We start from the raw sequence: 17,558 nt of genomic DNA on the forward strand, positions 1-17,558 counted from the left end.
CGGTCTTGGCGAGAAGCGAAGATCAACCTCAGCGTCACACGAGCAGAAAGAAGAAGAAGAAGGAACGGTGTTGGTACCTGAGCAGCTCCTTCTCCTTCTCCAGCGCGTTCAGCATGTTGACCGACGTGGACTGCTGCAGGCAGTACGTCTGGAAAGCCGGCAGCATGTTCACGAACTCCAGGAAAATCTCCCCGATGTGGACGGTGAGCAGATCTTCGTCTCCCTGAGGATGACCACACGGGAGAAAGAAAGGGGTCAGAGATCGATCAAGTTTTCTTCGCATGAAAGTGTGTGAAAGTGTGAGTGTGTGTTACCTGGTCGAAGGCCTGGTCGATGCTGTCCTGCAGGTGTTCAGTGAAGCGGTCGTTGACGTCGATGAGCTCCTGGACGTTCCCGAACACCACGGCGAGCTGCTCGGCCGTCAGCAGCCCGGCGCTCTGCATGGGGCAGTAAAACTCCTCCTTGATGATCCTCAGGTCCTCGCCGTAACTCGACTCCGTGTTGAGGAACTCCAGGATGGCCTCCTTCCGCTCCGTCCTCAGCTTGGAGCACCGCTCGCACATGCGCTCGCCTCTCTCTTTGGAGGCCCCGTCCCTCAGTCCGCAGTCCGGACAGGGTCTCTGAGCCTCCCAGGCCCTGAGGGAGGCGGATGGTCGCTTCCAGGTGCGAGACAGTCCCGGCCCGATGCCGCTGTCCACGCGTTCCACCTCCGCTCCCCTGGTTCTGCGGTGACGGCGAGGCTCGCTGTCCTCCTCCTCGCGCTCGTCGCTGAGGCCTACGACCCCGCTGTCGGCGCTCAGGCTGCTGATGGTGCTCCAGCGATGCTGACCGGAGCGAGTCACGCCCAGACCCGCCTGGCGCTCCTCTCCGGGGGGCTCGGAGCGACCGCGGATCGCTGCCGGAGCTGAGGAGGAGGTCAGATTCATTAGTGCCCATGATGTTTATGGATTTACTGCACACACACACACACATACACACACACACACACACACACACACACACACACACACACACACACACACACACACACACCAGCCTCTCTAATCAACGACCTCTTAATGTGCGCCGTCATTACCGTTTCTCTTCTCACTGATATCATCTTCCTCCAATAATTCAATCTCTGACCCTCGACTCCAGGACTTAACCTTTGTCCACACACACATCAATATGTCCTCTGCATGTGTGTGTGTTTAACACGGTTTAACACTGAGTGTGTGTGTTGTTAATCGTGTATCAGCGTGGAAATCTGTGTGAGGATGACACATTTTCACGCTGAGGAGAAATAAATCCTGTCACTTTCTCTTTCATCCACTGAGGGAGCAGCGAGGTCGGCATTAACATATTGACTGACACTCAGCGGCCGGCGTCCAGGGTCAGAGAGCGTCAGCTGACAGGAGGAGTGTGTGGTATTACCAGGGGAACTCTGAGTGTGTGTGTGTGTTAAAAAGCAGGACTCCATGCTCGGTGTAATCGTCAGTTTTATTAGAGTTGAGGGTGCGTCACCTTCCCTGATGAGGTGAGGACGATGTAATGAGCACACAGGCTCCTGTAATTACATTAATCTGGATTATATTTAAGGACAGGGAGGGCGACGTGTGGCTCCGCACAGGAGAGGAAATCACAGCTGACAGAAACAAACCTGGAGGGGCTTCGTTTCCTAAAGTCTATTTTCATTTCTTCATTTAGAAATTTAAATTACTGAACTTCTCTTCCTCCCTTTGAATCTTGAATCACGGAAATCACAACTCTGTTAAACATGAAACAATTCATCCAAGCTTGGGAAAGAGAAACCTCTGATTTCATCAGGACCAATCAGACTAAATTAAAAAGTTAAACACAGATTTATCTTTGTTGTAGATTCACAAACATATAAAGGTAGACTGTGATATCTAGTGGTCAGATTCTAGGTTGAAACACTACCTTAACCTTTCTGTTAAGAAAGTGATGGAAGCCTTAATAGACAAAAAGCTTCAGGGATGCTTTACCAGTTTGACTGATGACTCTTAAAAACTCTTATTGATACAAATTCTTTGGTGCACAACCAAAACTTTAATCTGGCGTCTTTTAGAGCGCCAAGTTAAAAAAAAAAGGTGTCCTTTCAGAAAAACAGCTGTGATATTAAGACACACTTGAAATTTTTGGTGCGTTAATTTAGCATCAATCTGGGAGTCCTACTTTGGTCGATTACAGTTTTAGCGTCACATTCAAAAAACTGTTTTTTTTCATCATTTATCCTGAAAGCCAAACTTGAATTTTTTGTAAGAAAAGACTTTTAACTGCAGGAATATTTACTTTTGTCATAAGTGTTTTAAGTCTCATCTTAAGACCCATTTTTATTCCCTGGCTTTTAATATTGCATGAGTTTTGTGGTCCTCTGTGTCTTTTGATTATTTAACTATGTTTATCTGTTTTGTTTGTTTTATTGTTTGTATGATTCAATGTAAAGCGCTATGGAGATGTTTTTGTTGTTGTTGTAAAATGTGCCATACAAATAAAGTGGATTGGAAAAAGTTGAAAATTATTCCAATCTTGCTTCCAAATTTAGATGAATACATGTTGGTTTACAGTAAAATGTGACGGCTTCTCACGATTTATGATGCTTTGGTTCAGAGGTCTTCAACAGGGGGTCCACGGCCCCTGTTACTGTCTTTGAACATACATTAGTGGATAAACAGAGGCCAAAGATGGTACCCAGACCGCAGAACCTACGGTGACTAGGAGGTGTCAGACGATTTCCAAAGGCAAAAACACAAATGCAAAACCCACAACATGGAAGTAAAAAGAAGTCAGTTATCTAAGTGGAAACAGGAAAGTTGTAAAATAAGCAATTTTCTTTTGTGACTCCAGCTATGAAAAAATAAAGCGTCGTAATTGGTGTTTAGTTGCTAGGTGCTGCCCTGTTGGTTGTGGCTGCCTGTTGCAGCAGCTCTCTCTTCTTTGTCCGTTTCTTGTAATATTTTTGTCTCGTTTTCGTCATCTTTGTATTTGGAGTGGAACATTACTTTGGTCATGGACACGAAACTTTTTGTGTCTTCAGTGATATATTTACTACTTTTCTCCTGTGTTTGTCTGGAGATCCTACATGTAACCATGGCTGCATTGTTTACATGTGAAATCAGATGTTAGCAGACTGTGGCATGTCAATGCTAACTGGTGCAAAGCCAGATGTTTCCCCACAAGGTGAGGAGAAGGAGGTGAGGACGACGTGCTGGTTCTCAGGTGTGAGCTAAGAAGTGACGACATGGACCTGTCCTTCCATCCATCGTTATTGGGAACGTAAGATCTATCTCCAATAAGATGGACGAGCTAGCTGTGCTAACCCAGCAACAGAGGGAATACCAGAAGGCAGAGTAGCATCATGCTATTCACAGACATGGCTAACTGAGCTAACACCAGACACCAAGGCCACATGTGAAGAGCTTCACCTGCTGTGAGCAGACAGGATCCAGGAGACAGAGACTGAACAGACTGCTGAAGAAGCTCAGTCCTGGACCCTGTGGAGGTGGAGGCTGGCTGACTGGACAATGATGGACAAGCTGTCAGCATCTATTTTCTTATGGAGCTTTTTACACTTTCTATACACTTTCTTACTTTGGTTTTCTTGATTGCTGCTGTGACTCCTCCTGAGTGTCCCCTCGGGGATAAATAAAGTATTTTCTATTCTATAGGAGTCTCACCTTGTGATATCCTTTATAGTCATTTTTTTTCTATGTTTGCCTCATCTTATATTTAGCTTTAAGAATCATGTCATGCCGTAACGTTAGCATTGTAGCAACATTTATTGCAGCTAAAATTAAAAAAGTAAACAGTGTTTTATTTATTTTCACAGCTTTTCTGTGTCTGTTGGGATAACTGACCTCTTTTAACCCCTGCTGTGTTGTGGCTTTTGCAAATTGTCTGACACCTACAGGCCACCGTACAGAACAGACTTTCAAACTAACATTTCTATAACATACCGACTGATATTCCTGCACAGGAAGTAAACAAACAGAACGAGGAAACCACACAGACCACCACGCACACCTGAAACCTGGTTAACTTTGATAATTAAAGCCTTGACGTGCGTCCACTCACCGCTGTCCCGCTCCCTGTCCCTGTCGCGGTCTCGGCGGTGCCCGTGGAGCCTGGCGGCAGCAGCGATCTTCATCTCCAGCTGTTTGCGCTTGGAGGCGTCTGCTGGCATGGGGTCGCTGTAGTGAGGCCGGAGACGACACTCGCGCTGAGCTCTCACCGTTTCAGCCAGCTCATAGGCTGCGTCCGAGCTGGAGCGCCTGCAGCCCAGACCGGCGTGCTGCCGGCGAGAAGGACACGTGTGTCAATCAAACGCTCAGGTTGCTATGGCAACAGATGGAAAAGGGCACAGCTCCCAGGGAAGATAAGGTGAGGAGGAGAATGACAGGGGTGAGATCAGAGCATGTGTGTGTGTGTGTGTGAGGAATATCTGTGTGCAGTGTCAACATGTCGCCGTCATGACATCATTACATAACAAATCTCAGCTCGCTCTGATCCCAGCCTGCAGGACTGCCAAGAATCCAAATTTCATACTGAGACGCAGCACTAATCGTCTGCCAAGTCTTGTGACAGACGCTAAACGCAGCGAGGCCGTGCATCCAAAACACGCCTCTGATCACATCTTTAAAGCGCGCAGCCTCCGAGATAAAACGGCGTCCGAATCAAAGCGAAGCGAGGAATTCCCCGGCATGCTGCAGCATCCTGCACGGTCCAACCCTCCACACGTGGTGTTTTAAAAAATCCTCTGCAGCTCCTGGGATGTGACCTCAGATGGAGGGTGCAAAGGTCACAGACCCCTCACCCAGGAGACGTCACCGACATCCAATGATTCTGCTTTTATCGGTTTTTCCTCGAGCGTTGACGGCGCCCTGACAGCTAACAGCCTCTGCACATCACTGAGAGACAAAGGCAGGTTTTCATCCTTTTCTAGCCGGGAACATGATCTACAGCTCGCAGCGATCCGCCTAAATGAAGGAGAATAATTCATGTCCAGATGAAATATCAACTGCAGCGTTCACTTTGGGAATGCAGATGCAGGCTGCGCCGAGGACTCGAGGCGTTAAGACACAAACGCACCTCGACATCTGCTCTCTGAACTACCTGCAGCTTCCTCCATGTCAGTCGGGCTCTCCTGCTCTGCACAATGCTAGCTGCAGCGAAGGAGAGGATGGAAGGAAGGAAGGAAGGAAGGAAGGAAGCACGGAGTTACCAGCATCCAGCTCCTGCTCCTCTTTCTACTGCATCGTCAGACATTCGCTGCACGCTCCTTCCCCAACAAATACCTCTGCATCTGTGTGTGTGTGAGTGCATCTGTGTGTCGCAGTCCCCTTCCTTGCCCCTGTCATCCTCAAACACCAACATGCGTGTGTGTGTGTGTGTGTGTGTTTTCTGCTTCATGGAAGGCGAGGATGAAAAGGCGTGAGAGAGAAGACGGTTTGAGACGTTTTAAAAGAAGAAAATCAGAAAGAGTCCTTACGCATTCTGCTGCTTCCTCTCCTCCTCCTGCAGGCGTCTCGTCGCCAGCCTCGGCTACGCAGGCCGTTGCCGACGTTGCCATGGCAACGGCGGAGGGCTGACAGTCAGTCGAGGGGGCGGTGATGTCACAGCCTCCGTCCCGGTCAGCTGACAGCCTGACGGGGGCCTCGGCGGAGATCTCTGCACTGCAGCTGGTGGAGAGAGGAAAGAGGAGGAGGATGGAGGAGGAGGAAGAGGAGGGATGAAATTGTGATTCTGGCAGAGCTCTCATTCACTCCTCACACCCTTCCTGCTGCGTCCTCTCCTCCCCACCCTCCTTTCTCCTCCTCCATCATCCTTAAACCCCCTTCCTCACCCTCACCCTCATCCTCATCCTCAGGGGGGCAGCAATTAAACCCATCAGCGGACATTAACACCTGAACCCGGGGTTAGCACAGACACGCAGCCGCCACGTCTCCTCCTGCATTCCTTTGTCTGTCAGACGAGCATCAACACACACACAAACACACACATAAAGCTGCTCCACAGTGACACACACACCAGCATGAACACAGTCACAGATGCACGCCTGCAGCGACGCGTGCATGCTCTGAGAGGAGCTCAGAAAGGAGCACCCAGCAGAGAAAGAAGCTGGAGAAAGAGGTGTGTCCGAGGAGTATTACATCATCATCATCCGCCGACACAATGTGGGCCTTTGTGGAGAGGATTTTCTACATTTCTCTCCAGGTTTTCTCTTTTTTTTATTCCCGTTAGCCAGCTCTCCTGCAGGAGGACGTATTTAAAACATGCATTCATTAAGAGTTATGAGACGTAGATGAATTTATTCCTGGAAATAATCCTGAAATCATCATCAGATTGGCCTCTGCAGCTCGAGAAGCAATCCAGGAAAAGGAGTCAATTAATCAGTCGCAGTTTCATGTAAAACTTAATCACTGTGAAATTAAAACACAGTGCAGCCGCTGAAATTAACATTCTTATAAACATCTCTCTTTGCAGCTTTACAGTCGAGCTGTTCTGCGTTTTTCCTTGGTGAAAGTGACGCCTTTCTCATTACATGCAGCCGTATTGATCACTCAGGCTTCAAAGTAATGCACATGTCTCCGTGTTTTGCTGACAGACATAATTAACAACAGGAACTACAAGGTATACATCGCGTATCGATCCTTCAGCTTCACAGACGAGCGAGCGCGAGTGTGAAACGTGGAATCGCTGCAGAATGAGAGATGATGAGAGTTTGACTTAAATTAAAACATGTTTGTGTTTTTATTTGCTCAGCAGGTTGAAGAGGCTGACGGGACGTAACAGTGTGATATTGACTTTTTCTTTCAAAGGGTGTTTCTTTACAGGATGGGGGGTTAGTCAGAGGTTATTACAGGTTGATCTCAGCATCCTGCCTGGTTTTTATCCAACAGCAGCAGCAGCTATAAATACGTGAGGATTTAGTGTTTCCAGCTCTTGAGCTTGAGTTTAAATCTGCCTGTCGGACGCTGAACTACCTTTTTATCATCACTCAAACATCTGCAGCTGCTGCCAACATGAGAGTTTGAGTTTTACAAGCCTCGCTCTTATTTCTAGGATGAGGAATTCATAACAGAGGAAGATCTGTTATCCACCAGAGTGTATTTTCCCCTGAGTCTAACTGCAAAAACTGGAATCTAACCAAGTGTTTACGTCTTGATTTAGTCAGAAAAAAGTCTGATAAGACTCAATATGAGCCACATTCCCCTGAGAAGTCGAGAAAAATGTCTCATTGAAGATACTTAAAGACAAATGACGCCCTGACTAGAGAGCAAAAATAAAAGAAATCTAAATCTAAATCAACATTTTCTTGTCTTGTCAGGTGAATGTGGCTCATGTTTAGTCTAATTAGACAATAAACACTTAAAATAAGACGTAAACATTTGCTTAGATTCCAATTTCTGCTGTGCACCTGTTAATTCATGACAACTTGGCAATACGGCAACAGTGGAGGAGGATTCTGGAGTGCTATGAGGGTCTTTTAGAGCCGTAAGTATTTTAACACGTTTAGGCCTGTTGTACAAACACGCTGCAGTTTAACTATGTTTTTTGGAAACTTTTTTCTGAAAATCTGGAATCTTTGTCCGTTTCTTGTAATTTTTTTGGCTTTTTTCGTCATCTTTGTATTTGGAGTGGATCATTTGTTGGTCATGGACACCAAACTGGTTTTGTGTCTTCAGTGATATTTTTACTACTTTTTCTCCTGTGTTTGTCTGGATATCCTACATGTAACCATGGCTGCATTGTTTACATGTGGAATCAGCTGTTAGCAGCCTGTAGCATGTCAATGCTAACTGGTGCTAGACCGGATGTTTCCCCACAAGGTGAGGAGAAGGAGGTGAGGACGACGTGCTGGTTCGACCTGTCCTTCCATCCATCGTTATTGGGAACGTAAGATCTATCTCCAATAAGATGGACGAGCTAACTGTGCTAACCCAGCAACAGAGGGAATACCAGAGGGCAGAGTAGCATCATAATAGTCACAGACATGGCTAACAGACCTAACAGCAGATACCAACACCACATGTGAAGAGCTTCACCTGCTGTGAGCAGACAGGATCCAGGAGACAGAGACTGAACAGACTGCTGAAGAAGCTCAGTCCTGGACCCTGTGGAGGTGGAGGCTGGCTGACTGGACAATGATGGACAAGCTGTCAGCATCTATTTTCTTATGGAGCTTTTTACACTTTCTATACACTTTCTTACTTTGGTTTTCTTGATTGCTGCTGTGACTTCAATTTTGTTGTACTTGTTAAATTGACAATAAAGTTTATTCTATTCAATTCTTTTCTATTCTCATCTATTCATGATTTCATGTTTACGCTGGAATTTGTTTTGGTTATCAAATGTCACAGATGAATGACCAGGCTTCATTCTGATTGGCTGGCACAGGTTTTACGTCTGAAAAACACTAGAGTCAGTTTCTATCCGGTTCTGACTGTTACAGAGTTACCGGTGGTTTTCCCTTTCAGCAAAATTAGCACACCAGGCTGTGACTTGATGTAGGGCTTGTCTACAAAGTGCAAAATAAAAAACAAAGAAGACAACAGACAGAAAACTTCAACTGAAGCAAAATGTAATCAAAGAAACTGGAATTAAATAGAATATTTCAGGACTATTTTCTCCCCTGGCTGGATTCCTTGTATCAACTGGCCTCGACCTTTTCCTGCACGACATCCCTGACTCTCCCCACGTCTACTAAAAGTGGAAATGCCTAAAAAAATACCTTAAAAAATACACAAAACATTTGTTTTAAGAAGAAAAACAAACATCCCTTTGTCTGGACACTGACTCGCCCTCTTCGTCTTAAACTGTGACGACACACAGATCACACTTCACAGATTTTTGCAGCTGTCCCAGCGTCGCCCTCGCCGTCATATTCACTTCAGCATCGAAACCTCAAATCCCCCCGAGGCGACTCTCCATGAGCTCTCATTATTCTAATGCTTCCTTACATAACGCTGTCTTTCTGAGCGGCCTCCTCATAAACCGGCTGAACCCTGTGTCAGCATCCCTCTGACGCTGCGTGGCGCGTTAACACACACGTTAACACACACTTTAACACACACTTTAATCATATTACACTCCAACAAACACATCAGCATCAACTTTTCTGATCTGTTTGTGATTAAACCCGACAAACAAAGCCATCAGAAGCGTCCGAACGTCCAAATTAAACTGAAGAGACAGATTTAATTAATGCACTTTTAAAGCATGCGATGGTTTCCCCCTCAGACACGCTGTCATTAAAGCCTCTCCTTCAGCGTATTAGCTGTCACACTGCGGATGATGCATGGGAAGTAATAACCTGCAGCTTAATCTATCAGGAAACACTGCATGTGATAGATCACGGCTCTGCACGCCGCGGTTTGACTCTGAAATTAGCCCGGCTGTCGATTCCACTGATGCATATATCACGCTAAGGAGTTTAATATATATATCAGAGTGTGTGCATCAAATAGAGACAAATAAAAACACATTAGAAGCAGAGAAGCTCTTCACTGCTTCACTGCTTTGCTCTAAAAGCCTCCCAGGTGTTTTAATCTGAATATGACTCTCATAATATCACCATTGTGCTCCGTGTGCAACTTCAGCTGCATGAAACACTTAAACTGAGAGACTCATCGGAGGAAGTCAAACACCTCAGGGTGCAGAGATCACACAGAATGCTGCCATGTTTAATTAATAAATCTCCACATATTAAAAGACTCACAGAGCCCGCGGTCACGTTTAGATCACCAGAGGCAGAGCGCAGTGTGCTGCATTCGGGGTGCTTTTTTCTGCATCAAAAATTAATTCAGTTGGAATAAACAATGTTGAAAGGGAGTTTCTGGGCTGGGTGAGGGGGAAGAAGGATGATCAGACGACTAATCGATGGAGGAATCGATGGTTTCTGTGAGCAAAATGAGTCCAGACTTAAGAGAATCTGATTTTATCTGCTTCTGGATGATGTTTAAAGGCACTATAAGGAGTTTTCATGTTGCACTAGAATGAGGACTACATTTCCCATGAGCACCATCGCCTTATGTTAAAAGATACAGTCAGATTTACAGTCGACGTCCTTTCATTTAGACAAGTTATCGTTCTTTAAACTCTAAATTAAAGCTGTGAGCAGAAACATTACTATAAATCAAGTGTTTACGTCTTAATTTACTTAAAAATGTCTGATTAGATGCAACATGGGTCAAGAAAAGTGTCTTATTCAAAATAATAAAAGACAAGATGCTCTGACTAGATAGCAAAAGAAAAGAAATCTGTCAAAATATATATTTTTTTAGATTTTTAGTTTCTCCAAAAAGACAAAATTATTATTTCAAGAAACTTGACAAGTTTATCTGTCTTTCACAGTTTCTTTATTATCTTGATATACAACATTTTCTTGTCTCGTTAGGTAAATGTGGCTCATATTTAGTCTAATTATACGTCAAACACTTAAAATAAGACGTAAACACTTCTTAGACTTCACTTTCTGTAGTGCACCTGTTAATTCATGACGACTTAGCAATATGGCAACAGTGGAGGAGGATTCTTAGAGCTATAAGGTTACGTTTTAACATTTTAACAGTGAGGAGCGCTCAGTTTGGCGTCTCTGAGTCCCTGTCCACACGAAGCATGGTATTTCAGAAACCACACAATATAAAAGTTAAGATATAAAATCTGAAATTTACAAAAATATGTATAGAAAAAAATAGAATAAAATGAAATAAAATATAATAAAATTAAAATAAATAAAATATGAGTACTAAAAAAAATCAAACAAAATAATTTCTTTTTTTTTCTTTTTTTTCTTGAAAAAAAAAGAAAAAAAAGGAAGAAAAAGAAAAAAGAAAAAAATGGGGAAAAAAAAGAAAAAAGGAAAAAAAGAAGAAAAAAAAGAAAAAAAAAATTCATTTACATGCATTTTTGGGAAATTTAATTTTTGCAGTTTTTTAAATTTAAAAAAAAAAATTAATGTTTAAAAGTTTTAAAAATTTAAATTGTTTTCCACATTTTCAAAAATTTATTAAAATATTAAAAATCAACAAAACACCTTACTCAGATTTTTACCATGTATAGAATTTGATACACCTTGTGGTTTTTATTGTTAAGATAAAATAGATTTTGAGGATTCAGAATGAAAGTAAAGTAGAGGTTGCAGACGTTGGTCTAGATGGTTTTTCTAACAAGGCTGGGGAGCTTCTGATAACAAAATCTGGTCTCAATCCAACATATTACACCATTAAACAACAACAAACAAAAGTGCAGCATAAATGTCTACCAAGCTAGCTGAAAGTAAGGAATGTAAAAACTTAATTTTCTGCAGGATGCATAATGAGGAGGAAAACTTTAACGACTAAACTTTGCAAACTCTAATTTATGACATTAACGTTTCATGAGGTGCGCTTTAACGTCTCAGTAGATGTCAGAAATCTGCATCAGGTCAAACTTTTTGCCCTCAAAGAGCTCTTTCTTTCTGTCTCCTTGTGAAATGTTTGATTTATACTCCAATGATCAGAAACTTTCACTCCTCTTTACCTTCTGCACAACTGAAAACTCCAAAACTACGTCTCAAACCTCTGTTTCCGACTTATTCTGCAGCTCTTCTTGCAGACGGCTCGTCCCAGCCTTCCTCCTGTGGTGAAAACAGCCTCACTGATCTGTTAGCATGACGCCTGCTCTTGTTTCAGCGCTGATCAGATAAAAAGAAGTAATTTGAAGACATTGCATCGACTATTTTCACCATTTTATTGCCTCGTGGATAAACTGATAAAAGAAGCCAAGACTGCAGCTCTGCACTTTCACACACACACACACACACACACACACAGACACAGAGCAGCTATTTTTCTGCTGCCTCCATGCAGTACAGCGTCAGACATCCATCATCGCTTCCAGCGGAGCAGACAAAGGAGCGGCAGTCAGTGGAGGGTCCTGACAGGCAGGGGGAGATACGGGCTCTATCTGCCATCTATCACAGCTCCCCGCCTGCAGAAAGGATGGATTTATATCATTTCACTGTCCTCATCAAGCAGCTCCTCTCTGTTCAGGGTCTAACATTTACATTGCATGAAGGCCTGGACCCACATGGACCCGCCTGGACCCGCCTGGCACCACAGCGCTGTGAAACACCCTCCTCTTGTTTGTCCTTGATCACAATGAACCAGGACAGAGAGCAAACTGCATTTATTCATCCAGAATCTGACAGAGAGACAGGAACGAGACAGCAGGTCTGCGGGGACGCTGCCAGTCTTCAAGTCTGACGTGCTGGATGCCAGCTCCCGCCCACGGTCTGGTCTGAAGAGCCAGCACTGTTAGCTCTGACAGCTGTTAGCGCAATAACTGAGATAAATCGATAACACAACAACTCGTTAAGGCTCAAACAGATGGACTCGCACACACGGATACAACACGCGGGCCCTGCCAAACACACGGGGAGGCATGTTCACACACACACAAATAAACACACACACACCTCCATGGATGGAGCTGCTGCAGGGCTTACATGAGAAGTGAGCTACAGAATCTAATTTCACAACTAAAGGGATTATCAGGCTTTAAAACAACGCGCTAATTGGTGAAATCGTCCACACACACTCAAACTGAGGAGTGAAAAATGAAAATAAAGAAATAAATCACACATCCTTTGTTCTGGGTTTGGTGCCTGAAGCTGGTTTGGATTCAAAGATGGAGCCGCTCACAAAGGACTTTCACCGCTCATGCACCAGACAGAGTGCTCAGGTAGACAGGATATATTTCACTTTGGTTTTAAAACACTGTGGAAGCCAAAAACTACATTTTGGTATCATCTTAATAATACTTACTAATTAAAGTCTGCCTCATTTAAAGGCAGGGTCTCTTTGAAAAAAAAAGACAGGCTAACCTTAAGGTACCAGGGCATAAAGCTTGCACTAAAAAAGCAGCAGGAAGACTTATAGTGTTTTTTTTAGAAATAATAAACTTGTACAAATGATTTCTTGGGTATTGTTTTTTTTTTATTAATTATTTTTTTATATCAACATTTTCTGATTTTTATTTTCAGGAAATTACAGAAATATTGAATTATTTTGAATAAAAAAAAAACGTTAACATTTCTTATATTTACAAAATTAACTTAAGTTTCAAAAATGTAAAAAAATTTGCAAATGTATTTATATTTTTATCTTTTTTTCCTATTTTTTTAACTTTAGCAATTTTTCTTGCAAAAGTATTTATAGTTTATTTTCAATGTTTTTAAGCTTAAGCAGATTTTTACAAATTTATCAAATTTGCACATTTTGCACATTTTAAAAAAGATGTCAAATTGTTGAAATTTCAAACTTTTTTAAATTTTGGAATTAAAGTCAAATTTCTTGAATTTTTTATTTTTGCAAATTTTTAAAATTAGAATTTTTTTTGCATTTTTTTTTTGAAAGATTTGAAATTTTTGAAATTTAATAAAAATTGAAAAACTTTGGAATTTAAGTTAATTTTTTGGGATTTCAAAAATGTTTGCATTATTTTGTTAAATTTTAAACATTCTGAAATTTCTGTAATTTTTTGAAATTTCAATGATTAAATTTTTTTTACATTTTTTAAAAATTTATTATAAAATTAAAAATCTGAGACATCACATATTCAGTTTCATACACTAAAAAGATTCATGTTTAAGTAATTATTCCTCAGATTTTAATAATGTATAGAATTTTGTACACCTTACAGTTTAATCCTGGAGATAAAGTAGATTTTGTTGCTCCAGAACTACGTTGATTCAGTTGAGCTGAGGCAACATAGCTCCAAAAAATTGCTGACCCCTGGTCTAGATGGTTATTTAAACAAGGCTGAGGAGGTTCTAATACCGAAATTTGGTTCAAATCCAACTTTATTACGCTGTATGCAAAACAACAACAAACAAAACTGATGTGTAAAAGTTTACCAAGCCAGCTCAAAGTGAGGAATGTGAAAACTTCTTCTTACCTCTTCTTGATGAGGTCCAGAGCAGACCCGATGAGGCCGTCCTTCATCTTATAGATCTTGGCCCCGTAGCTCGACAGGTCCGTCCCCTCCAGGAGCAGCGCCGGACAGCAGCTGGAGGGCCGCTCCCAGTTCTCCCTGCAGGGCGGGAAGGGAACGGATCCGGCTGGTTCCAGGCTGCTCCTCCTGCGCCGTATGCTCCCATCCTCACCTGACGCGGCGGCATGGGGGGGTTTCTCCTGGGCTGAGCTGGCCAGAGCCTGCAGGGGCGGGCGTGGAGTGGGGACTGTGCGGATGGGAGAGTATGTGCTGGTGACAGGGGTGGAGGTAGGAGCTGCAGTGACATTACATGGAGGTGTTTCTGAGGAGGGGACAGCGTTTCTTTCTCCCTCCACCTTCTCTGAGTCGCTCCCGTCTCGTGCACTGGAGCTCTGCTGGAGGAGGGTCTGATCAGACGGAGGTATTTCACCGTCCTCTTGGTGCAGAGCAGCCTCAGGTTTCCCTGAAACCACGGAGCTTGGTGCTGTCTCTTTGCCCTGCTCCCCCTCCTTCTGCCTCATCCTCTTAAACTCCTCAAACGTCGGGATGTGGAGGCGTCCCACAGGCGGTCTGGATGCAGACTCTGAGCTGTTCTTGCTTCCTGCGATGTTGTCTGTGGTGTAGGACGTCTTCACCACCTTGGGGCTGGATGAGGAGCTTTGCAGAGCCAGGTTGGGGCTGCTGTTCTGCCGGCGGAGCTGTAAGCGTCTCAGGACTTCCTGTTTGATGTCTTCTGGATTGGTGATGCGCATGGTGCACGCCGGCCTGGAGCCAGCTGCTGGAATAACATGATTCACTCCCTCACGCTCACCTGGGGTCAGGTGCGGCCTCAAAGGGAGGGACTTCAGAGGCTCGACTGAAGACCTCGCACTTTGGAGGCGGAGCTTATCCCTCAGGCCTTTCCTTGCATCCCATTCGTCGACACCGGCAGGAAACAGCAGCTGAGGGAAGAGCGGTAAGTCCTTCCTGGATAGTCCGTGCCGAGGGTAAAATGCTAAGCTATCTGGGCTGGGTACCAGTCCGTGTGCCCCCACTATAGATCCATCCGGAGACCCCCCACACCAGTGGCTGGTGGAGGTGTAGCGTAGAATGAACTCACTGTCCATGCTCCTGTAGGGGGCAGCACTGAACCCACACAGACCAGAGTCTGCGACATTGTTCCAGTTCAGGTTCTCCATGCTCCTGTAGGGTCTGCTGCCGTTACTCCCAGTGTGGCCACAGAAGCCTGGACCCGGACCCTGAGGGGGGCCCTGCCTGCTGGAGCAGTACCTCAGACCCAGGTTAGTGAGCAGGGTGCTGCTGTTACACCGCGCCATGAGCGGGACGCCTGGGTAGTGCGGGACGCCGGGTCTATGTCGGGGGAATGAGTTCAGGGGGTCGGGGGACAGCGGGAGGTTGGCGATGCAGGGCTCCATGTTGATGAGGAGGTCGAGCTGAGAGGCACAGCCAGCGGAGGAGGCGCAGGGGTAGTCACATGGCGGAGGAGGCTTCACGTCAGGCATGGCTGCGGGCTGAGCGAGCAACCCTCAGACACGCAGTCAGCTGGTATGAAGAGGTGCAGCCTGCAGGGACAGAGAGACGGAGCATGAAGACTTCATCACAGACACATGTGACACTGACGCTCCTGCAGCTGAACACGCTTTCGATAAAGTGCTGTCATGTTCTGGTGCTGATACGATCAGTATGTGAGCAGAAAACTACGCTAGCTGCATCAATGTCTTCATCAACCATGATTTAACCATTTAAAGACCAACAGACTCTACTTAAAATGAGTTCAAAGTAACTCTCTTAGCCCCTCAAACCTCTGGGGCCAGAGGAGAGTGTTAAAATTCAATTTTTTTTAATTTCAAAATTGTTATAGATTTTTGCAATTTTTTTTACTAAAAAAATAAGAAATTAGTAATTTTTTCATTTCAAAATAACATATTTTTTTGCATTTTTTTCATTTCAAAATGTTTTTTTAATTTTTGCGATTTTTTTAAATTTCTTTTTTACTTCAAATTTTTTAAAAATTTATTAAAAATTTAAAAACCAAGAAATCACAAGTACAATTAAATTTTAATTTAGATTTGTTTTCAAATTTATTTCCTTCATTTTAGTTTTTTCTATATCAGCTGGGTTAAAAAAAGCTGGGATATCAGATCCCATTAAAAAATACTAAAACATGACATGTGATGTTCTTTACGTATCATTATTTTGTACAAATTAAATAAATTCTTTTTTTTCAATTTAGTATTTTTGCAAATCTGTAAATTTTGAAAGAATTTTTGTTTATTTTTTTTCATTTCAAAATTGTTATACATTTTTGCAATTTTTCTTAAATGAAGAAATATTGATATTGAAGTAAATTTTTTAAATTTCAAATATCTTAAAACCTTTGCAAATATTTTACAGTTCAAAATATATATATATATATATATATATATATATATATATATATATATATATATATATATATATATATATATTTTTTTTTTTTTATTCATTTTTTAAAAAATGTATTAAAAAATCAAAAAACCAAGCAATCACGTGAACAATTTAATGAATTAAATTCTCAATTCAATTTTTTTTTTTTTCAAATTTAAGTCCTTCATTTTAGTTTTTATTTATCAGCTTGGTTAAAAAAGTTGAGATGTCAGATCTCCTGAATAAATCCTGAAAAATGACTTGTGATGTTCATTTTTTGGGGAAAATATGGCTTCAGATAAAGTCTAGAAACATCATCATCATCATTCAACTTTTTCACTTGGTCTGGTGTTGTAAAAGTGAGCTTAAAATCAGAACTATCGAAGAAGCGGACCCTGAAGATCATAAAAGAATCAAATTGGGAGAAAAGCATTTTAACTTGTAAATCAGGCAAACATAAAGTAGATTTGGATTCAGATAAATATCTTTGGTGACCTTGAAAACTTTTAAATCCAGATTTCAGCTCCACCCTTATCTGATCTCAATCTTAATCTGATTTGTTGCTCACAACCGGGTTAGAAATGGAGTAAATCCTGCTCTCTGAAGCTGGAAAATTATTCCAGATTAATTCCAATAGAATCATATTACAGGGATGTAATCGTATGATGTGATTGTTTAACAAAATGCAGTTTTCTAACCAAGAATGACAAAGATAATGTGGTGATTTCTCTGACATATGTTGACTCATTCTCATGGAGGCAGATTGTGAGCTCTCAGAGTCAAACCCTCTCGTGTCCGATGGTACAGAGCTCTTATATCACTGCGCTCACAGTTCAGGCTCTGTCCGCGGCGTTGACCATGTGACACAGATTTGTTCGAGGTCTTCAGCTGCGGGGACGTCGGCTCGGTCCACACACATATTGGGATATTGGATAACCAGGGCTGTGAATGCGGAGGCAGAGCCTGCAGAGCGTGGTTCCTTCAGCAGAATAATCACATTCATTTCATATAAATGGCTCCCTGTCTACCCCCTCAGGCTTTTCCCTTTTTCCCTTTCTCTGCAGCAGGAATAATAATAGAGGGATTATTGCCCTGCTTGTCAGGCTATTAAAACATGAGATTGAGAGGAGGATACAGAGCCACAAACAGAGCAGGAGGAGAGTAAGAGGAGCGCTGGT

The 17,558-nt window shown here is 43.0% G+C and overlaps 1 protein-coding gene across 4 annotated transcripts in view; it reads right to left on the minus strand.

Annotated features, from left to right (window-relative positions):
- Positions 1-17,558, minus strand: part of arhgef49 (Rho guanine nucleotide exchange factor 49) — a 69,749-nt gene that overhangs the window by 3,077 nt on the left and 49,114 nt on the right. For all 4 annotated transcript variants that reach the window (XM_074694796.1, XM_074694798.1, XM_074694795.1 and 1 more), the window contains exons 3-7: positions 13,939-15,536; positions 5,489-5,678; positions 4,075-4,291; positions 315-904; positions 78-223 (exon numbers count right to left, since the gene is read on the minus strand). In XM_074694796.1, coding sequence (XP_074550897.1) covers positions 78-223; positions 315-904; positions 4,075-4,291; positions 5,489-5,678; positions 13,939-15,476 — 2,681 coding nt within the window. In that variant the 5' untranslated portion in view covers positions 15,477-15,536. The remainder of the gene's footprint in view (positions 1-77; positions 224-314; positions 905-4,074; positions 4,292-5,488; positions 5,679-13,938; positions 15,537-17,558) is intronic.

The sequence above is a fragment of the Halichoeres trimaculatus genome, unplaced genomic scaffold (assembly GCF_033239565.1).
Source record: "Halichoeres trimaculatus isolate MK-OKI-2021-1 unplaced genomic scaffold, fHalTri1.1 fHalTri1_scaffold_19, whole genome shotgun sequence".
NCBI lineage: Eukaryota > Metazoa > Chordata > Actinopteri > Labriformes > Labridae > Halichoeres > Halichoeres trimaculatus.